General features: G+C 53.0%; 1 protein-coding gene across 2 annotated transcripts; it reads right to left on the bottom strand.

The window, feature by feature from the left end:
* Positions 1–2,704: 2,704 nt before the first annotated feature.
* Positions 2,705–18,927, bottom strand: LOC122923408 (sterile alpha motif domain-containing protein 9-like). Of its 2 annotated transcripts, XM_044274212.1 has the most exons (4): positions 18,822–18,927; positions 16,226–16,350; positions 14,981–15,289; positions 2,705–7,649 (listed from the first exon to the last, which is right to left on the bottom strand). In XM_044274212.1, exons 3-4 carry the CDS (start codon positions 14,985–14,987, stop codon positions 2,815–2,817), a joined length of 4,842 nt encoding a protein of 1,613 aa, XP_044130147.1. In that variant the 5' UTR covers positions 14,988–15,289; positions 16,226–16,350; positions 18,822–18,927; the 3' UTR covers positions 2,705–2,814. The 2 variants fall into 2 exon arrangements, with proteins under 2 accessions (XP_044130147.1, XP_044130146.1); XM_044274211.1 differs by lacking the exon at positions 16,226–16,350 and having other exon boundaries at positions 18,822–18,924.
* Positions 18,928–24,167: the final 5,240 nt, after the last annotated feature.

The raw sequence follows: 24,167 nt of genomic DNA, 5'->3' as shown, positions 1-24,167 counted from the left end.
ACAGAGGAGCGGATGCCGGCAGCGTGTACAATTATACAGAGGAGCGGATGCCGGCAGTGTGTACAATTATACAGAGGAGCGGATGCCGGCAGTGTGTACAATCATACAGAGGAGCAGACGCCAGCAGCGTGTACAATCATACAGAGGAGCAGACGCCGGCAGCGTGTACAATCATACAGAGGAGCAGACGCCAGCAGCGTGTACAATCATACAGAGGAGCAGACGCCGGCAGCGTGTACAATCATACAGAGGAGCAGACGCCGGCAGCGTGTACAATCATACAGAGGAGCAGACGCCAGCAGCGTGTACAATCATACAGAGGAGCAGACGCCGGCAGCGTGTACAATCATACAGAGGAGCAGACGCCGGCAGTATGTACAATTATACAGAGGAGCGGATGCCGGCAGCGTGTACAATTATACAGAGGAGCGGATGCCGGCAGTGTGTACAATCATACAGAGGAGCAGACGCCGGCAGCGTGTACAATCATACAGAGGAGCGGATGCCGGCAGCGTGTACAATCATACAGAGGAGCAGACGCCGGCAGCGTGTACAATCATACAGAGGAGCAGAGGCCGGCAGTGTGTACAATTATACAGAGGAGCAGACGCCGGCAGCGTGTACAATCATACAGAGGAGCGGATGCCGGCAGTGTGTACAATCATACAGAGGAGCAGACGCCGGCAGCGTGTACAATCATACAGAGGAGCAGAGGCCGGCAGTGTGTACAATTATACAGAGGAGCAGACGCCGGCAGTGTGTACAATCATACAGAGGAGCAGACGCCGGCAGCGTGTACAATCATACAGAGGAGCGGATGCCGGCAGCGTGTACAATTATACAGAGGAGCGGATTGCCGGCAGCGTGTACAATTATACAGAGGAGCGGATGCCGGCAGTGTGTACAATTATACAGAGGAGCAGACGCCGGCAGTGTGTACAATCATACAGAGGAGCAGACGCCGGCAGCGTGTACAATCATACAGAGGAGCGGATGCCGGCAGCGTGTACAATCATACAGAGGAGCAGACGCTGGCAGCGTGTACAATCATACAGAGGAGCAGACGCCGGCAGCGTGTACAATCATACAGAGGAGCAGACGCCGGCAGCGTGTACAATCATACAGAGGAGCAGACGCCGGCAGCGTGTACAATCATACAGAGGAGCGGATGCCGGCAGTGTGTACAATCATACAGAGGAGCAGACGCTGGCAGCGTGTACAATCATACAGAGGAGCAGACGCCGGCAGCGTGTACAATCATACAGAGGAGCAGACGCCGACAGCGTGTACAATCATACAGAGGAGCAGACGCCGGCAGCGTGTACAATCATACAGAGGAGCAGACGCCGGCAGCGTGTACAATCATACAGAGGAGCAGACGCCGGCAGCGTGTACAATCATACAGAGGAGCGGATGCCGGCAGCGTGTACAATCATACAGAGGAGCAGACGCCGACAGCGTGTACAATCATACAGAGGAGCAGACGCCGGCAGCGTGTACAATCATACAGAGGAGCAGACGCCGGCAGCGTGTACAATCATACAGAGGAGCAGACGCCGGCAGCGTGTACAATCATACAGAGGAGCGGATGCCGGCAGTGTGTATTCTAATAAAGTGCAGCAATACTGTGGGAAAATATAATACTGCTGATTTAGGGCTCATGCACGCGACCGTTGTTGTTTTGCGGTCTGTTTTTCACCGATTCGTCGTTCCGTATCTGAGTTTTAATTTTTTTTCTCTGATTTAAGTCCTTTTCCGTTCCATTATTGCACAAAACATATCCGTTTGGTTTCCGTATTTGATCAGTTTTTTGCAGATCGTATACAGAAACAGTAACTTATTAATCACCAAATATGGGCTGGGCATAGCATTTCTACAGTATGCATCCGCAAAATACTGATGAAATATGGATATGTTCCGTGTGCGTTCCGTATTTTTTGCGGACCCATTGACTTGAATGGGATCTTGGACCGTGATTTGCGGACAATAGGACATGCACTACTATTTTGTGGAACGGCCATGCGGACAAACGGAAATGGAATGCACATGGAGTAACTTCTGTACTTTCTACAGCCCCATTGAGGTGAATGGTTCCACATACGTTCCGCAAAAAAAACGGAACAGAAGCGGAAAGAAAATACATTTGTGCACAAGAGCCCTTACGGTGATTAAAAAGCGCTGTGTGATGTAAGACTGGACTATAAATGACTAGAATCAGCAGGACATAAAGCCAGTAGATGCCTATATGACAGATTGCTCACTAAGGATTTAAATGAATCTGTCCTTTTTTGTGTGCAATACTGACGACAAACAGTGGGAAGCAGAGGGGGTATTTTTTGCCCACTGGGCAGTTTCACGATTTTAGAAGTCACGAGGAACAGAATGGTGATTTCAGCTCTGGAGATTACTGGCATATACATTATGTAATATCAGAAGAGTGACTGCTGCTCTTCTTGAGACTGGAGTACAGGACACGATGTAACAGCAGAATAGTGACTGCAGCTCTGGATGTGACTGGAGTATAAGGATTGATATTAGGCCAGTTTCAGACTAAGATTTGAAATCAGGACCTAACCAGGAAGCTGTTCATCATTCGACCCACAGCCCGACCAGATCATACTCATGTGAACCCTGCCGAACACTGTGAATGTTTGTCCTGAAAGAAGTGAGATCTCCGATGCTACAAAACATTTTATTATGAATGTATGAAAATGCTATTTACACACAGATTTATCACACGGGGGCCAGTCCACAGACATAGCGGCCCCAGCCTGTTCTCCAGCTCCAGGCTCCTGTGCACCGTCCATGCGAGGCTCACACTTTGCTGTCCGTCTGCAGCTGTATATTAAAGGCTACAAAGCCATTGAATGTGAAGCCCAGATAAAAGGTGACATTCTCACTGCCATGAGGCACAGACGAGGGGTTGAGTGACAGGATCTCGATTTTGTTTTTCTTGCAGTGTCCCTCTGCATACAGCCTTCCATTCTCAGTCCAGCCATGGACATTTGGCAGCAGCCGATGCACGCTGTTGAACTTCGTCAGGTCGTCATTGTCCCACTTCATTCGCTTTTCATTGAGTGGTCCTCCAATTTTCTTCTCGATAGTGCTCCGGTGAATGATCTTCTGAAGGCCGTGTCCCTTCCCCAGAAAGAAGAGCACGTTGGTTCTTTTCTTCCGAACTAGGACGTTCTTGATTCTTATCTCGTGCAGTCCCGTTGCCGTCTTCAGGGCATTGGCCAAAACATTGTCTTTATTGACATCTGGTTTATTGTCGATTTTACTGTCTGGCCAGTAGAGCAGGAAGGTGAGCAGGTAGACACTGGGTGGAAAAACATTCCTGGTGGATAGAAACCTCTTGCCAAGTTCACGGAGTTTCTGCAATGATAACAGTTTTGGAGATCCGGGGCACACACTTCCCAGGGCAATTTGAGACATGATATAGTTGGCAAGACCAGCATCATCGAGCCCCTGACAGGCGATGTCCTCCGGGTATAGATTAATTATCTCCTCCAACTTTTTACTAGATCGTTCATCTTTAGAATCCGACAGGATGGAGAGGATGGTGGCCGTGCTTCCTCCTCCCAGCTTATAAATACTCATCTTACGGATCAGCTGACTGTTAACATCAATGTCTGTGTGCGACAGCAAAAAATCAGAGCTAAAAAACTTAGCAAATTCTTTAGTCTTCCTCAGCAGCCATTTCCTGGGACTGTGAAGATGTTCCTCTGTCTTGGTCAGCTTTACTCCTTCTTCAACTTTCTCTGATTGAAAATAACCCACATCATCAGCAATCCACTCCAGTGCATTGTAGATAGCTTCGTAGAGTTCCTTTAAGCGGCTGTGAAATTTAAACCATAGTTTCTCGATCTCCACCGGTATATGGTCTGTCAGAAGATATTTCAGGAGCTCTGTGTTCTCTGCGCCTGTGTTTTTGGAGAACACGGGCTGTAATGAAAGCAGATATAACAGTCTGCAGCCAACATCAATCTCCCCAAAGTATGCCGAGTCGTTCATGCAATCCGACTCAGATTTTGCAGCTTGTTCGGCTGCTCTGAAACAGTCCATAGATTTAAGGCTGAGCTCTATCAACTCAATGACATACTCTGGAGTCAAGTTGTCTCTCTTCTTGTCAAAGAGCTCATTGAACCACATTCTGTAGACCTGACCTTCTGTGTGTAGTATGAAGGAATTGTGTGGCAGCTGGGACTTGGCCGTCTCTGCCCAACTCAGAGCCTCCTCAAACTTCTTATACGTGCAGTGTAAGCGGGCCAGCTGCTGAGCAAAGAAGGGATCCTTGTCAAATCGCTGATATGCAGCTTTCAAGAGCTTAATGGCCTTCTCTGTATTTTGTTCCACTTTGCAAACATGTTCAATCATAGGTGAGAAGAACGTGTCCACACTGTCACCTCGACTTTTCCGGTAGCGCAGTAAAAACAAGTCTCGAATAAACTTTATGAATTCCTCTTGACCAAATCTATGCTGAAGTAGAACTTTCTCCTCCAGGAGATCTTTGGCTATTTCACTCTGAGGATGTATTTCTGAGAGTTGGTTCAACACTTCTTTGGCAACCAGAGGATGAATGAAGTGGATTGAGCTGATCCAAGTGTTCTGCTCCCTCAGCTCAATGAACAGAAGTCGTGCTTGCTCGCTTTTGAAGAGGTGACTCTTGAAATTGCATTCTCGTATCGCCTTGTGCTCTTGTTTGGTCATGACTCCAAAACCAAGGAAGGCTTCACAGTGTGAAACAGAAATGTAAGAATTCTGGACATAGCAATTAAGCAGTGCAACGTATCTCATAAGCCGCGTGATGACTGACGAGTGATCGATTCCTCGCAGGACATTCTGCACAAAGTCCTTCACATACTGTTCATTAAATTCATGGCTCATGAGGACAAAAGTGATTATGAACTCTGAACTTGGGAAGTCCTTCTCCAGCTCCTTTGCTTTTATAGAGAAGTCTCTCTTCTCCTCCAGGCTGAGCTTATGAGTGATCACAACTGTGTCGGACACAGAGGTTTTGGACAAATCTTCTGGAACATTTGATCGTTTGCAACTCATGAGAATGAAACATGGCTTGGAATAAACTATTTTCTTATACACCATGGCTTCTGACAGCTCATGTCTCAGATCATCCAGGTAGTCTTCTTCACAGTCTTCTACTAGTAGCAGGACAGGCAGGCACTGGTTGGGACTGTCCTCTTCATACTCCCTGAGCTTTACGGCATGCTGACCAACAGTGGAAAAAAGGTACGATGACCTCACAATGGCGCATCTTAAATTGTTCCTATTCTTCCACATAACTTGACGTGCGACTGTACTCCCTCCGCTTCCAGGGTGATGGTAAATTTTTATGCGGGCGACCGGAAGTCGTACAGTATTTTCATACAGAATCCCATGGAGAATATTTCGGACTTTGTTGCATGCATTGCGCTCAATAAAATCTCCACATTTTTTATGTTCTGCGAACCAGAGATGTTTCCAGCTCATCTTGCCTCCTCGATAGAATGTACTCTCCAGATCCTTTAACTCCTTTTTGCTCAGAAGATTGAGATTTTTATCACAGCATTCATTCACACACAGGATTTCCAGCGAGTGCATTTTCTCTTCATCAGGCCTCTTAAGAACACAGACACCTTTGGACGACACTGGCAGATTCCTATAAGAGTTTCCGATGGGGAACATGCTCTGCACTGTAGCATCAATGTGACTCAACTGTAACCCAACAATGCTCCTTTGCTCCAGAGTCTCCATGTCACATGATAGCTGAGCAAGGCTGGCCCATTTGCTATAATATTCCTTGTTTTCTGCTATACAAATGATGTCTTCCATCCCTTGCATCTGGGAGTAGAAGCTGTGGAAAGTGTCCACAATTGGCTTCTCCACAGGAGACATCAGCAAAAGCACCACCACAAAGTTCCCACTTTGGAAAATCTTACCACAGATTAAAGAGATTGCTTCAGTCATGTATTTTTTCTTGTTCTTAATCCAGGTATTTTCATCACAGGGTTTGTCGCCGCCTCGGAAATTGTTTCTACCGTTGCAGAATATCCAGCTGGTCTGATCAAAGAGTGCCAGAGACTTCCTCAGTTCACTCAGGCTAATCCCACTGTCATTAGAGTAATCAGTGAGGGAATGAATGTTACGGGCATGGTGTTCCTTGTATCTGGAGCACAGCCCTGACACTTCTGAGTCTGCATCAAAGTCAAACACACAAAAAATCTTCAAGCGCATGAGGAAGTTGAGATTTGCTAGTTGGGTAGGTTCCCACTTGTTGGTCACCAGTATGTACCAGATGGTGTCATCCATGTATTCTTTACCTCCAGTGAGGAGGTCTATTTTCTTTGTGAGGTTTTCCTGGGCTGTAGTCTCACATGGGGTTATAGTTTCTGCTTTTTCTCTTCTTGAATGCAGTTCCTGCATACCCTGGATGAACATCACCATATCATCCTCGGGTACCGGCTCGGATTTTGCGCCAGTTCTGCGGTAATACGTTTTTTTCTCCATATTTACTTTGTTGCTTTTCTCAATGAACTTTGGTAAACTTGCTTGGAAGACTTGTAATTTCACAGACCCTGAATCAGGCACTATGTCCACCTCCACCACAAACCGTTGATCTTCATACTGTTTATCTACAACCTCGATGAATTTCGGGGTGCGAATACAAGCTCTGGCTGCATCGTGTTCTGTTTTATTGAAACACCTCTCAATGTAGTCCAGTGCATCAACATACCAGTCCTGGTCCTCCACCAGAATCCCCATTATCTGTCCATGTCTACAAAGTTTGTCTTCCTTGCTGTCCATCACCCCGAAATGTATTGTACCATTCGACCTCACGTTCATACAAGCAGAAGCAAATCTGATCACCTCCGAGGCAAATTTTGCTTGCAGTCTGGTTCGATCCAGTTTAGAGGCAGTACTGAGTGACTTGTACTCATGACACGGTTTTATGAGGTCTTCTACTCCAGATTCTGGAGGTAGCACATGGCCCTTTACATACTTGAAATTTCCAACTTCCTTATCAAAGGGTCGAAAAGTAGCAAAGGACACAAATTGTGAGGACTGAAGAAGGGGGGTGGTCTGGTCAGGCTTACTGCTCTTCTGAGGACTCTGTGTAGATTGTGTCTTGCCTGTGGGAAGCCTTTGTGGAGGACTCACAATATCTGGATTTACAGGGGACTTTGCTTTCTTGGGCAGAGTAGCAATCTCACGTGAATGAGGGGACTTGACTTCCTCAGGCTGAGGAGCAACCTCACGTGAATGAGGTGACTTTATTTTCTCGGCTGGAGAAGCGACCTCACGTGAATGAGAGGACCTGACTTCCTCCAGCTGAGGAGCAACCTCACATGACTGACTCGATGCTCCCATTTCATGCACAGGTTTTGGATATTTTTTGCCCCCTTCAGATCTTTGTGATGAGTTTTGCTCCTCCTCCTTGGATACCAGCTCATTCCTCTTTTTGATCAGCAGTTTGATGGGACCTTGCTTCATTCCAACATTCTTTAAGAACTCTTCATCTATTTCTTTGAGCACCGGCCCTGAGACTTCTTCCTCATAAAGCTTGTCAATGTACTTCTGGTTTATAGGTATTGATTGGAGCCAGTGTGAGACGTGCTGTTCGGTCCACTTATTCAGAGGACTTGTGTTGTAATCTAAAGGAAACACAGAGATGTATTGAGTGTACAAACTACAGGATAAGGAGACAAGAGCCACTTGCCAACGCTAACAACCCCACTGTGCACAGGAATGCTGGAGAGCAACAAGCCACCGAAATGGTGGATATCCCACCACCCACTGAGAGGAGCCCAGTGTCTATATTCACAGGAGAGGGCAGCTGTTCTGTATACCACTGCAAACAGGAGGTCTCTGCCTCATAGGGTGGATGGGGCTGCCACTCTGGAGGTCTCTGTTTACGGGGCAGTCATGGTGCTGGGATGAGTAAGGGCCCTTGTATACATATTGATGATCGGGAAGAAGCATTCGTACAAATGCTGGTCCCACATCAAAGGTCGTGAAAGCGCTCGCCGGTGGGCTAATCGGATCTTTTATGTGAGCGTAAAAATACTCTCTGGTCGGAGGCACATCACCCTGTGTAAACACGGATATGCTGCCAACATAATGCAAAAGTACATAGGAGCCATGATCGTAGTACCGATTGTTCGACCCCCATGCTCTTTCCATCAGGCCTTTTAACCCCTTCCAGACACAGCCATTTTTTGCCTTCCTGACACGGCCTAATTTTGCAAATCTGACGTGTCACTTTATGTGGTAATAACTTTGGAATGCTTTTATTCTGAGATTTTTTTGTAACACATTGTACTTCATAACAGCTGATTAAATAAAACCTAAATTTACGGAATATTTGGAAAAATTCCCAAGTTTCTAAATTTTAATTTCTCTGTGAAACCTCATAAAATAGTTATTAACAGTCCCCATATGTCTACTTTATGTCGCCATCATTTTGTAAATGTAATATATATATATTTTTTTGAATGTTAAAAGGCTTAGAATTTTAGAAACAATTTTTTAAAATTTAAAACATTTCAAGGACTTATGTATTAGAAACCCCACATAAATTACCTCGTTTTAGAAACCCCATGCCTCGTTTTAGAAACATTGTTAACTCTTTAGGTGTCGGAGAATTAAAGCAAAATGGAGGTGATATATATTTTTTTTATAATATTTTTTTTTACAGAATTTCCATTTTAATCAGTTTTCTTCCTGTAACAAAGCAAGGGCTAACAGCAAAGCCAAGGTCAATATTTATTACCCCAATTCTGCAGTTTATGTGGTCGTACACTGCTGTATGGGCGCACAGCAGGGCACAGAAGGGAAGGAGCGCGAGATGGCTTTTAGGTGTCAGATTTTGCTGGAATGGTTCTTTGGCTCCATGTCACATTTCAAGAGACCCTGAGGTACCCCTACAGTGGAAATCCCCAACATGTCCTCATGGAGGAGAGCCCTGCTGTTGCCCTTCCTGATTGGCAAGCTGTGCGGGGAACTAGGGAGGCTTCTCTGACTTTTGCTTTCAGTGCTGCACACTATAATACCTCAGGGACTTAAAGGGGTTGTGTCACTTCAGAAAGTGGCATTTACTAATGTATTGTGATTGTCTATATTGCTTCCATCACTGGCTGGATTCATTTTTCCATCACATTACACATTGCTCATTTCCATGGTTACGACAATCCTCTCTGCTAAATTTACTGGAGTGGGGTTCTGGCCATATAAATTAGTTTGGGCTGACCTTAAATTTACAAAATTCACCAAGATTTTTTTTTTTCAAAAATCAATATTTGCGAAGCCTGGATTCCTGAGCCGCCCACAAACTCTGGAATCTGAGGCTGATAATCCTATGGAGTGGGGTCCATGTGGGATCACTCTGGCGGGGGGGTCGCCTCAGCTGCTGTCCTGGGGGAGACTTTTAGAGGGTCCCTCATCACTGGATAAGGAAGAGGTGAGGAATGTGGCGTCCTCTTCTGCCTCGCTGGCCTCTACAGTATTTTAAGGTGAACAGGGTATTTGTGTGATTCAACACATGTACAGTGTGTAATATTATTTATTCACAGGGTGCATATGTTGTGCTTTTACACGTGAAGAGTCAAATAAAATTTAGGAAAAAGAAAAAAATTAGACCCACAAAAAGTTTTTCGGGTGAAATTTATGAAAACATAAAAAGTTCCGGTTCCAGTGATATTATATGATGAAAGTCGGGCATTAATTAGGAGCAGTTCTCCTGCTGTTCACAATAGGGAATCGACCGATTATCGGAAGTACCAGTATTATCGGCCGATATTTAGGATTTTGTACATTATTGGTATCGGTATCTAAACTTGCAGATATACCAATAATGCGTATAAAGCATTATGGGAGTGCGCACTGGTATGCATCGGGAGAGGGGAAAAAGCGCAGAAAGCGCTTCCGATACTCACCCTCCCTGGTCTTTTTTAATGGTGCCCGCGCTGCACTGTCCTGACCCCGTACAGCATCAGGATGTAGTCCGCGCACTATGTCCTGACGCTGCACGCTGTCAGGTGACAGTGCAGCGCAGGCCGGAGAAGACAGGGGAGCGAGATGCCGGACCCGGAGATGAAAAGGAGCCGCAGCGCTGGAGAGGTGAGGAGTTTTTTTTTTTTTTTTCATCTGAGGTCTGAAAGGGGTTAATAGAGGTCTGATCTGAGCTCTGATAGGGGTTAATAAAGGTCTGATCTGAGGTCTGATAGGGGTTAATAAAAGGTCTGATCTGAGGTCTGATAGGGGTTAATAAAAGGTCTGATCTGAGGTCTGATCTGAGGTCTGACAGGGGTTAATAAAGGGCTGATCTGAGGTCGTAATAAAGGGCTGATCTGAGGTCTGACAGGGGTTAATAAAGGGCTGATCTGAGGTCTGACAGGGGTTAATAAAGGGCTGATCTGAGGTCTGACAGGGGTTAATAAAGGGCTGATCTGAGGTCTGACAGGGGTTAATAAAGGGCTGATCTGAGGTCTGACAGGGGTTAATAAAGGGCTGATCTGAGGTCGTAATAAAGAGCTGATCTGAGGTCTGATAGGGGTTAATAAAGTCAGTGAGGATGATGTGGAAATTGGCATTTGGCAGTAGTATATTATAAATGTAAATTATAAATTGACTACCAACTAAGGGCTTTATTAATTTTAATTTACATTTATAATATACTAGCACCAAATGCAAATTTCCACCACCTCAGTGACTACCAACTAATATAATATATATTATGAGATATAAAATATCGGTATAAATTTTTGGCTATCGGCCAGATTGTCTGCTGTGGCATGGCGTCCCACTCTTCTTGAAGGGCAGCCCTCAGGTCATTGAGGTTCTGGGGTAGAGAGTCACGGCCTCTACACGGCGAATCAGCTGATCCCATAGGTTTTCAATGGGATTCAGGTCTGGAGAAAGTGCAGGCCGCTCCATGTGAGGTCCCCCAGTCCCTAGGAGCTGTTCCCTTATGATGTGACCTCAATGAGCTGGAGCATTGTCCCCCATGAAGATGACATCAGGCCTGTGTTGTTCCTGCAGAGGCACAATGACTGGATTAATGATGTTCTTCAGGTAGTATGGGCTGGTGACTGGACCATTCACAGTGTAGGGCAGTTCTGTACTGACTAGACACACCTGCCCACACTGTAACACCAACACCACCAAAGGCTCGTCTGGTGACAACAGTGGCTGATGCAGAGCGCTCTCCTTGATGTCTCCAACGCCGTTGGAGGCCATCATTTCTGCTCAGCGTGAATCGCCTTTCATCAGTGACCAGCACTGAGGCCCACTGGTCCCTTGTCCAGCGTAGATGCTCCCGGGCCCATGCAAGGTGATGACGCCTGTGCCTGGTGGTGTGGTCAGGTACCCCCCCACAGGTCGTCTAGCATGCAGACTACGCTAATGTAAATGGTTTCCAATGGTCTGACATAACACTTGGGCGCCTCTCACCTCCCTTAAGTGTGCATGAAGTTGTGTGACATTCATCATCCGGTTCAGCAGGGCATTGTTCACAATGAAGCGGTCATCAGTGTGGGATGTGGCCATAGGATGTCCACTTCTCTGCCTTTCTGTGACTCTTCCAGTCTCTGTATCTCTGATACAACCTGCTGATGACACTCTGTGACTCTCTAAGCTCAGTGGCCACTTCTGTCTGAGAACATCCTGCTTGAAGCCTCACAATGACAAGGTACTGTTCATCAATTCTTAGGTGTCGTCTTGGTCTCATGATGTCAAAATGTGAGCAGCATGATGAGGACGACGGTTTAATGTAAATTCTAACTGAACCAGGAAGTTTATTGGGAGATTCACCTGTTGTGAATTTTGCCGTTAAGCTCCTTGTTGTGCAAAAAGTACTGAAATATTGAACGTTGGACATGTCCATTCAGAGGTTTAGAGAAGGTCATATTAAGTTCTCCTGTAAAGGTTAGAGGGCATTTTAAGTTGATCCTGAAATTTCACCCACAGGCCAAAATATCCAGGAATTTTTGTGAGAAGTGTATATTGATGATTCACTGCCTCAGCGAGACATAAAAAAAAAATATATAATAATGACTTTATTGTGAAATACAATAAAAAGTGTGGAGGCCAACCACAGGGGCGGCTACACCAAAGTGCCAAATGTTGGGAGAAGGACACACCCCATACTGTCTGATTAATTGTGCCCTAAAGCTAGCACTCCATGTCGGCAGCCCATGATCAGCCTGACACCGGCACAGAAAAAACCTCCCTGGATGTATCTGTATAGGTAAGGTCCCTACATTAACGCTGATCGCTACACACTGCCGCCATTCATGCTCTACGCGTTTCAACAGGAGCGGAGGTTATGCAGCAATAGCAGAGGTCACATACAATAACAGGCGGCACGGCGTCTGGCACTAGTGTGGCCGTGACAAGAAAGCCCTCGCCTTCTCTCTATAGGGAACAAAGCCCCACCTAGGGGCCGAATTTAGTGCAGGGCAGGGACCTATCATGAAGAGGGAGCGGGGAACGCCCACAGATAGCACTTCCCCCCTACTGACAGTCTCGCTAAGGTATAGAGGAACCCCGGCATGGGCATGACGCACGTCAGAGGTACAGAAGGGGAGCCCGAGCAGTCCGTTCAAACTATAGGGATATCAAGAGGAGGTGCCGAGGCAGCACTGGACCAGCAGGGGTCCTGATAGAGGACACACCCAGGGCACGCCTGGACAGTGCGAGGTTTAGGGCAACACCACTGGTGAGACACAATTAACTCATCAGACAATGTGGAGGGTGTGCCCTTCTCCCAACATATGGCACTTTGGTGTAGCCCTCCTATGTTGTGGGGGGTATCTGCCTTGAATTGGGGCAGGGCTCCACACTTTTAATTGCATTTCACAATAAAGTTATTATTTAGATTCTCAACGTCTCTCCTGTTAATCCTATGTGACTGAGACGCCAACCTACATATCCCTGTTCCGTGATACGTTTTCTGTTGAAGACCTATCCTCAGGTCATCGGTGTCAGATCGGTGGGGGTCCGACACGCACTTGGGGTGCTGCTTCCTCTTTATTACACTGCCGCTGTCTCGGGGGCGCAGTGTAATAACATTGAATGGAGCGAGTACTTGTGTTTATACTGCTCCGCCGCTGCAAGGGAGATGACTCTGTTCAAACAGCTGATCGGCGAGGGTTCCGGGTGTCGGACCCCGCCGATCTGATATAGATGACCTATCCTGACCACAGGCCATCAATCTAAGTCCTCTGCACAAGCTCTTAACGCTATATGACGTATATACTCTACTGTTACTTAGTGCTTCATGACGGATAAACACATGGTGACAGCGCTGAGATCGCGGTGGTTACACACAACCAGGGACCTCCGCTACCCGGCCCCAGACCAATGAGGACCGTCTCAATCCAGCAATCGCTCTGATTGGCTCGTCTGTACAGAGGATTGTAATGTGGCTACAGGTTCTGCTCCCCCACAGTTCATTATTGTGGGGATCAGAACCTGGTTGGATGCCCCCGCAGTATGTTGTAGCCCCCTGTTGTGCACCCATTGAGCCCATGCAGCCCCCAATGTGCTCCAATAATACCATTCAGGGCGACCACGCGGCCTCTGCTGCAAAGGCCAACATCAGCGCTGAAGTTATGGCCCCTAAAAACAATTCCATGTGATAAAATCCCTATGTCGCTCCTTCCCTTCGGAGCGCTGCCATGTCCCCAGACAGCAGTTTACGATCACAAATGGGAAGTTTCCGTATTCAGGAAAAAATGCATAACAAGCCAAGCTTGTAGAGCCAATACACTTACCACATCTCTCAATGAATGCATTGAGGGGTGTAGTTTCCAAAATGGGGTCACTTTTTGGTGGTTTCCTTTCTAGAGGTACCTCAAGGTGGTTGCATCACCTCACGGAGTATGAGAAATCTGTCCCCTGTTATAGGTAGATCGAGCAGAAGCTGCCGCCGTCCGTGGTGGGAAGGACCAACCTTATTAAGATGATCTGGACGCCTCAGCTGCTTTATCTTCTGCACAGTTTGTATGTGGACTGGGATATCTGGAGGACTTACCAATCACCGAGGGGCCTGGTGAGGTGGCGGCAGACAAAACGTTATGTATGGCGCCCAAACTGACTGCTCAGACACAGCCAAGACTAAGTAACGAGGGGTTTATAGGAAGAGGGGCCCTCACTACATTTGAGAGATTTTGGACTCCTTGTATCGATGCCTTTGATTTGGCATCCCGGGAACTTCAGAGATATCGTCTGGGCCTAGCGTGATTGGTGATAGCACTCTGCATTTACGGCAATGGCGCAATGTGGGCATGATCGGTGGTTGGCGGTCTTCTAGTTCTAGATTTACAGGCGAGCGGAGTCCTGTGTCCATGGTAAAAGGATTGTATATTCTGCTGTAGCTGGGGGGGGGGGCGGCTCGGGTGCAAAGATACTTGGAGAGCATTTTTGGGACATTGTGAGGGGGTGGGGGCTGGGATGGGAAATGTAGGGGGGTCCGATATGTTAATTTATCAAAAGGTATAATAAAAAAAAAAGGTATAACTATTTTATGAGGTATCACTATCCGTACTAAAAGCAGAGATTTTCTCATTTAGAAAATTGAGAATTTTTTGAAAATAGGGACTGCAACCTCCGACATCCCCGTCTGGGGGGGGGGCCAGGGACGACAGCAAAGGGGGGGGGCAGGGACTGCAGCGGGTGATCAGATCACACAATATGAGGACGATTGCTGCAGCAGTTCACCAGCGGTGAACCACAAGTCCCAGGTGCAGCACAAGGTGGCTGAATTCCGTCTCAACGAGGGCTTTGCTGTTGGACATTCCCTTCTTGTGCAGCGATCGGCTGGTACAGCACCGATCACCCCCATCTGTGGCTTCTGCAGCCCCCACACTGGTTAGCACTGACCGGCCAATACCCCATACCCTTAGATAAGATGGCGGGCTGTAGAGTAACAGAACCCAGGTCACATGACTGAACATCAGCTGACTTGTCCTGGTTCAGGACTTACCCGCCATTGGTGCAGGCAACGGAGGAGGCAATGGTGGCACTGCGGTCAGCGGAGGAGGCAATGGTGGCACTGCGGTCAGAGGAGGAGGCAATGGTGGCACTGCGGTCAGCGGAGGAGGCAATGGTGGCACTGCGGTCAGCGGAGGAGGCAATGGTGGCACTGCGGTCAGCGGAGGAGGCAATGGTGGCACTGCGGTCAGCGGAGGAGGCAATGGTGGCACTGCGGTCAGCGGAGGAGGCAATGGTGGCACTGCGGTCAGCGGAGGAGGCAATGGTGGCACTGCGGTCAGCGGAGGAGGCAATGGCGGCGCTGCGGGCAGAGAAGAGAGCATCAGGAAACATCGAATCAGAGGAGGAATGTCGTTACAGTGTTAAAGGGAGGCATAACAGGGCTCCAGATGGTGACCAAAATGGTTGCAAATACGACTACAAAGTCTTATTGCCATTTGCGCCAAGACCTCTGCCGCTTTCACATTAAACTGACATGGCACGTGCCATGTTCTCCTCAACAGCACAGGGGAGAAGGAGGCAGTCCCTCCCCCCTGCACCGCTGCCACCAATCGGCTGATAGCAGGGAGGAGGAGGGGAGGGGCTGTGGCCTCTGCATCACCAATGGGCTGATAGCAGGGAGGAGGAGGGGAGGGGCAATAGCGTACAAGAATAGGCATATTCTCTTAGTGCCGGCAAAATGCGGAACACACATTGCAGCTGTCCGTGTTTTGCGGATCCGTGGATCCGCGAAACACACACGGATGTGTGAATGGACCCTAATCCTGAGGCTCCGATCGGTTACCAATTTGCCATTTTTTTCTCACCTTGTCCCTACAAAAATTAGGATCGGACTGTTCTATTATGGTCCAGACGTTCCATAAAATGCGGAATGCACGCGGCTTTTTTGGAGTTTTATTTTTTTCACGTGGTATCGAGTATCGCAATACCTTTTTATGGTATCGAAATAGTGTCAAAATTTTGGTATCGTGACAACCCTAGGTAAGACCTGTGTGATTTTTTATTATACCGTAATTATATGTATTTTAAATTTGGCGACTAAATTTTTCAGGTTAGGAGCCAATGGCTCCTTGATATTTTTTTTAGTCTGGAGCCCTGGAGAAGGTTTGGGGGGGGGGGGACAGCACAACCCCTGAGGGCCACCACAGGCTTCACTGTCACATCCGGAGAAGGGGCCGTCAGTGCAGGGGCCGCTGATCCCTGGTCACAGGCCTCATGTGTCCCTTCCGATACTCACTGTACTGCAGAGATCAGCGGCTGCGGCCCTCGGTGTACTGCAGAGATCAGCGTCTCTCAGCAGAGATCAGCGTCTCTCAGGTCACAGGAGGAGGACAGCAGAGTAACAGGACTGATCTTCAACCCCTGCAAAAATGACAGAGAAATTCCAGTTAGGAGGCAGCATCATACCAGCCGGGACAGCAGAGTGCGGCGTGCGGCACCCGGGACAGCAGAGTGCGGCGTGCGGCACCCGGGACAGCAGAGTGCGGCGTGCGGCACCCGGGACAGCAGAGTGCGGCGTGCGGCACCCGGGACAGCAGAGTGCGGCGTGCGGCACCCGGGACAGCAGAGTGCGGCGTGCGGCACCCGGGACAGCAGAGTGCGGCGTGCGGCACCCGGGACAGCAGAGTGCGGCACCCGGGACAGCAGAGTGCGGCACCCGGGACAGCAGAGTGCCACACCCGGGACAGCAGAGTGCCACACCCGGGACAGCAGAGTGCCACACCCGGGACAGCAGAGTGCCACACCCGGGACAGCAGAGTGCCACACCCGGGACAGCAGAGTGCCACACCCGGGACAGCAGAGTGCCACACCCGGGACAGCAGAGTGCCACACCCGGGACAGCAGAGTGCCACACCCGGGACAGCAGAGTGCCACACCCGGGACAGCAGAGTGCCACACCCGGGACAGCAGAGTGCCACACCCGGGACAGCAGAGTGCCACACCCGGGACAGCAGAGTGCCACACCCGGGACAGCAGAGTGCCACACCCGGGACAGCAGAGTGCCACACCCGGGACAGCAGAGTGCCACACCCGAGAGTGACACCCGGGACAGCAGAGCGTGACACCCGAGTGTGACACCCGGGACAGCAGAGTGTGACACCCGAGTGTGACACCCAGCACCCAGGACAGCAGAGTGTGACACCCAGCACCCAGGACAGCAGAGTGTGACACCCAGCACCCAGGACAGCAGAGTGTGACACCCAGCACAGCAGAGTGTGACACCCAGCACAGCAGAGTGTGACACCCAGCACAGCAGAGTGTGACACCCAGCACAGCAGAGTGTGACACCCAGCACAGCAGAGTGTGACACCCAGCACAGCAGAGTGTGACACCCAGGACAGCAGAGTGTGACACCAGCACCCAGCACAGCAGAGTGCGACACCCAGGACAGCGTGACACCCGACACCCAGGACAGCAGAGCGTGACACCCAGGACAGCGTGACACCCGACACCCAGGACAGCGTGACACCCGACACCCAGGACAGCAGAGTGAGACACCCAGGACAGCAGAGTGTGACACCCAGCACCCAGGACAGCAGAGTGCGACACCCAGGACAGCGTGACACCCGACACCCAGGACAACAGAGCGTGACACCCAGGACAGCGTGACACCCGACACCCAGGACAGCGTGACACCCGACACCCAGGACAGCGTGACACCCGACACCCAGGACAGCGTGACACCCGACACCCAGGACAGCGTGACACCCGACACCCAGGACAGTGTGACACCCGACACCCAGGACAGCGTGACACCCGACACCCAGGACAGCGTGACACCCGACACCCAGGACAGCGTGACACCCGACACCCAGGACAGCGTGACACCCGACACCCAGGACAGCGTGACACCCGACACCCAGGACAGCGTGACACCCGACACCCAGGACAGCGTGACACCCGACACCCAGGACAGCAGAGTGAGACACCCAGGACAGCAGAGTGTGACACCCAGCACCCAGGACAGCAGAGTGCGACACCCAGCACAGCAGAGTGCGACACCCAGGACAGCGTGACACCCGACACCCAGGACAGCGTGACACCCAGCACCCAGGACAGCAGAGTGCGACACCCAGCACCCAGGACAGCAGAGTGCGACACCCAGCACCCAGGACAGCAGAGTGCGACACCCAGCACCCAGGACAGCAGAGTGCGACACCCAGCACCCAGGACAGCAGAGTGCGACACCCAGCACCCAGGACAGCAGAGTGCGACACCCAGCACCCAGGACAGCAGAGTGCGACACCCAGCACCCAGGACAGCAGAGTGCGACACCCAGCACCCAGGACAGCAGAGTGCGACACCCAGCACCCAGGACAGCAGAGTGCGACACCCAGCACCCAGGACAGCAGAGTGCGACACCCAGCACCCAGGACAGCAGAGTGCGACACCCAGCACCCAGGACAGCAGAGTGCGACACCCAGCACCCAGGACAGCAGAGTGCGACACCCAGCACCCAGGACAGCAGAGTGCGACACCCAGCACCCAGGACAGCAGAGTGTGACACCCAGCACCCAGGACAGCAGAGCGCGACACCCAGGACAGCAGAGCGCGACACCCAGGACAGCAGAGCGCGACACCCAGGACAGCAGAGCGCGACACCCAGGACAGCAGAGCGCGACACCCAGGACAGCAGAGCGCGACACCCAGGACAGCAGAGCGCGACACCCAGGACAGCAGAGCGCGACACCCAGGACAGCAGAGCGCGACACCCAGGACAGCAGAGCGCGACACCCAGGACAGCAGAGCGCGACACCCAGGACAGCAGAGCCGTCAGTGCAGGGGCCTCTGATCCCTGGTCACAGGCCTCATGTGTCCCTTCCGATACTCACTGTACTGCAGAGATCAGCGGCGGCGGCCCTCGGTGTACTGCAGAGATCAGCGTCTCTCAGGTCACAGGAGGAGGACAGCAGAGTAACAGGACTGATCTTCAACCCCTGCAAAAATGACAGAGAAATTCCAGTTAGGAGGCAGCATCATACCAGCCGGGACAGCAGAGTGCGGCGTGCGGCACCCGGGACAGCAGAGTGCGGCGTGCGGCACCCGGGACAGCAGAGTGCGGCGTGCGGCACACGGGACAGCAGAGTGCGGCGTGCGGCACCCGGGACAGCAGAGTGCGGCGTGCGGCACCCGGGACAGCAGAGTGCGGCGTGCGGCACCCGGGACAGCAGAGTGCGGCGTGCGGCACCCGGGACAGCAGAGTGCGGCGTGCGGCACCCGGGACAGCAGAGTGCGGCGTGCGGCACCCGGGACAGCAGAGTGCCACACCCGGGACAGCAGAGTGCCACACCCGGGACAGCAGAGTGCCACACCCGAGAGTGACACCCGGGACAGCAGAGCGTGACACCCGAGTGTGACACCCGGGACAGCAGAGTGTGACACCCGAGTGTGACACCCAGCACCCAGGACAGCAGAGTGTGACACCCAGCACAGCAGAGTGTGACACCCAGCACAGCAGAGTGTGACACCCAGCACAGCAGAGTGTGACACCCAGCACAGCAGAGTGTGACACCCAGCACAGCAGAGTGTGACACCCAGCACAGCAGAGTGTGACACCAGCACAGCAGAGTGTGACACCCAGCACAGCAGAGTGTGACACCCAGCACAGCAGAGTGTGACACCCAGGACAGCAGAGTGTGACACCCAGCACCCAGCACAGCAGAGTGCGACACCCAGGACAGCGTGACACCCGACACCCAGGACAACAGAGCGTGACACCCAGGACAGCGTGACACCCGACACCCAGGACAGCGTGACACCCGACACCCAGGACAGCAGAGTGAGACACCCAGGACAGCAGAGTGTGACACCCAGCACAGCAGAGCGCGACACCCAGGACAGCGTGACACCCGACACCCAGGACAACAGAGCGTGACACCCAGGACAGCGTGACACCCGACACCCAGGACAGCGTGACACCCAGGACAGCGTGACACCCGACACCCAGGACAGCGTGACACCCGACACCCAGGACAGCGTGACACCCGACACCCAGGACAGCGTGACACCCGACACCCAGGACAGCGTGACACCCGACACCCAGGACAGCGTGACACCCGACACCCAGGACAGCGTGACACCCGACACCCAGGACAGCAGAGTGAGACACCCGACACCCAGGACAGCAGAGTGAGACACCCAGGACAGCAGAGTGAGACACCCAGGACAGCAGAGTGTGACACCCAGCACCCAGGACAGCAGAGTGCGACACCCAGCACAGCAGAGTGCGACACCCAGGACAGCGTGACACCCGACACCCAGGACAACAGAGCGTGACACCCAGGACAGCGTGACACCCGACACCCAGGACAGCGTGACACCCAGCACCCAGGACAGCAGAGTGCGACACCCAGCACCCAGGACAGCAGAGTGCGACACCCAGCACCCAGGACAGCAGAGTGCGACACCCAGCACCCAGGACAGCAGAGTGCGACACCCAGCACCCAGGACAGCAGAGTGCGACACCCAGCACCCAGGACAGCAGAGTGCGACACCCAGCACCCAGGACAGCAGAGTGCGACACCCAGGACAGCAGAGTGCGACACCCAGCACCCAGGACAGCAGAGTGCGACACCCAGCACCCAGGACAGCAGAGTGCGACACCCAGCACCCAGGACAGCAGAGCGCGACACCCAGGACAGCAGAGCGTGACACCCAGCACCCAGGACAGCAGAGCGCGACACCCAGCACCCAGGACAGCAGAGCGCGACACCCAGGACAGCAGAGCGCGACACCCAGGACAGCAGAGCGCGACACCCAGGACAGCAGAGCGCGACACCCAGGACAGCAGAGCGCGACACCCAGGACAGCAGAGCGCGACACCCAGGACAGCAGAGCGCGACACCCAGGACAGCAGAGCGCGACACCCAGGACAGCAGAGCGCGACACCCAGGACAGCAGAGCGCGACACCCAGGACAGCAGAGCGCGACACCCAGGACAGCAGAGCGCGACACCCAGGACAGCAGAGCGCGACACCCAGGACAGCAGAGCGCGACACCTAGGACAGCAGAGCGCGACACCCAGGACAGCAGAGCGTGACACCCAGGACAGCAGAGCGTGACACCCAGGACAGCAGAGTGAGACACCCAGCACCCAGGACAGCAGAGTGCGACACCCAGCACCCAGGACAGCAGAGTGCGACACCCAGCACCCAGGACAGCAGAGTGCGACACCCAGGACAGCAGAGTGTGACACCCAGCACCCAGGACAGCAGAGCGTGACACTCAGGACAGCAGAGTGAGACACCCAGCACCCAGGACAGCAGAGTGTGACACCCAGCACCCAGGACAGCAGAGCGCGACACCCAGGACAGCAGAGCGTGACACCCAGGACAGCAGAGTGTGACACCCAGGACAGCAGAGCGTGACACCCAGGACAGCAGAGTGAGACACCCAGCACCCAGGACAGCAGAGTGTGACACCCAGCACCCAGGACAGCAGAGTGCGACACCCAGCACAGCAGAGTGTGACACCCAGGACAGCAGAGTGTGACACCCAGCACCCAGGACAGCAGAGCGCGACACCCAGGACAGCAGAGCGCGACACCCAGGACAGCAGAGTGTGACACCCTGCACCCAGGACAGCAGAGTGCGACACCCAGGACAGCAGAGCGCGACACCCAGCACAGCAGAGTGTGACACCCAGCACAGCAGAGTGAGACACCCAGGACAGCAGAGTGAGACACCCAGGACAGCAGAGTGAGACACCCAGGACAGCAGAGTGAGACACCCAGGACAGCAGAGTGAGACACCCAGGACAGCAGAGTGAGACACCCAGGACAGCAGAGTGAGACACCCAGGACAGCAGAGTGTGACACCCAGCACCCAGGACAGCAGAGCGCGACACCCAGGACAGCAGAGTGAGACACCCAGGACAGCAGAGTGAGACACCCAGGACAGCAGAGTGAGACACCCAGGACAGCAGAGTGAGACACCCAGGACAGCAGAGTGAGACACCCAGGACAGCAGAGTGAGACACCCAGGACAGCAGAGTGTGACACCCAGCACCCAGGACAGCAGAGCGCGACACCCAGGACAGCAGAGCGCGACACCCAGGACAGCAGAGCGCGACACCCAGGACAGCAGAGCGCGACACCCAGCACAGCAGAGTGTGACACCCAGCACAGCAGAGTGTGACACCCAGCACAGCAGAGTGAGACACCCAGCACAGCAGAGTGAGACACCCAGGACAGCAGAGTGAGACACCCAGGACAGCAGAGTGAGACACCCAGGACAGCAGAGTGAGACACCCAGGACAGCAGAGTGAGACACCCAGGACAGCAGAGTGAGACACCCAGCACCCAGGACAGCAGAGCGCGACACCCAGGACAGCAGAGCGTGACACCCAGGACAGCAGAGCGTGACACCCAGGACAGCAGAGCGTGACACCCAGGACAGCAGAGCGTGACACCCAGGACAGCAGAGCGTGACACCCAGGACAGCAGAGCGTGACACCCAGGACAGCAGAGTGTGACACCCAGCACCCAGGACAGCAGAGTGCGACACCCAGGACAGCAGAGTGCGACACCCAGCACAGCAGAGTGTGACACCCAGGACAGCAGAGTGTGACACCCAGCACCCAGGACAGCAGAGCGCGACACCCAGGACAGCAGAGCGCGACACCCAGGACAGCAGAGCGTGACACCCAGGACAGCAGAGCGTGACACCCAGGACAGCAGAGCGTGACACCCAGCACCCAGGACAGCAGAGTGAGACACCCAGCACCCAGGACAGCAGAGTGAGACACCCAGCACCCAGGACAGCAGAGTGTGACACCCAGGACAGCAGAGTGTGACACCCAGCACAGCAGAGTGTGACACCCAGCACAGCAGAGTGTGACACCCAGCACAGCAGAGTGAGACACCCAGCACAGCAGAGTGAGACACCCAGGACAGCAGAGTGTGACACCCAAGCACCCAGGACAGCAGAGCGCGAACCCAGGACAGCAGAGCGCGACACCCAGGACAGCAGAGCGTGACACCCAGGACAGCAGAGCGTGACACCCAGGACAGCAGAGCGTGACACCCAGCACCCAGGACAGCAGAGTGAGACACCCAGCACCCAGGACAGCAGAGTGAGACACCAGCACCAGACAGCAAGTGTGACAACCAGGACAGCAGAGTGTGACACCCAGGCACAGCAGAGTGTGACACCCCAGCACAGCAGAGTGTGACACCCAGCACAGCAGAGTGAGACCCAGCACAGCAGAGCGAGACACCCAGGACAGCAGAGTGCGACACCCAGCACCCAGGACAGCAGAGCGCGACACCCAGGACAGCAGAGCGCGACACCCAGGACAGCAGAGCGCGACACCAGGACAGAGAGCGCGACACCCAGGACAGCAGAGCGCGACACCCAGGACAGCAGAGCGCGACCCAGGACAGCAGAGCGCGACACCCAGGACAGCAGAGCGCGACACCCAGGACAGCAGAGCGAGACACCCAGGACAGCAGAGCGAGACACCCAGGACAGCAGAGTGAGACACCCAGGACAGCAGAGTGAGACACCCAGGACAGCAGAGTGAGACACCCAGGACAGCAGAGTGAGACCACCCCGACAGCAGAGTGTGACACCCAGCACCCAGGACAGCAGAGCGCGACACCCCAGGACAGCAGAGCGCGACACCCAGGACAGCAGAGCGCGACACCCAGCACAGCAGAGTGTGACACCCAGCACAGCAGAGTGAGACACCCAGCACAGCAGAGTGAGACACCCAGGACAGCAGAGTGAGACACCCAGGACAGAGTGAGACACCCAGGACAGCAGAGTGAGACACCCAGGACAGCAGAGTGAGACACCCAGCACCCAGGACAGCAGAGCGCGACACCCAGGACAGCAGAGCGTGACACCCAGGACAGCAGAGCGTGACACCCAGGACAGCAGAGCGTGACACCCAGGACAGCAGAGCGTGACACCCAGGACAGCAGAGCGTGACACCCAGGACAGCAGAGCGTGACACCCAGGACAGCAGGTGTGACACCCAGCACCCAGGACAGCAGAGTGCGACACCCAGCACCCAGGACAGCAGAGTGCGACACCCAGCACAGCAGAGTGTGACACCCAGGACAGCAGAGTGTGACACCCAGCACCCAGGACAGCAGAGCGCGACCACCCAGGACAGCAGAGCGCGACACCCAGGACAGCAGAGCGTGACACCCAGGACAGCAGAGCGTGACACCC

This window comes from Bufo gargarizans, unplaced genomic scaffold (genome assembly GCF_014858855.1).
Source record: "Bufo gargarizans isolate SCDJY-AF-19 unplaced genomic scaffold, ASM1485885v1 original_scaffold_1577_pilon, whole genome shotgun sequence".
Taxonomy (NCBI): Eukaryota; Metazoa; Chordata; class Amphibia; order Anura; family Bufonidae; genus Bufo; species Bufo gargarizans.
This window is presented reverse-complemented; position numbering and strand designations above follow the sequence as displayed.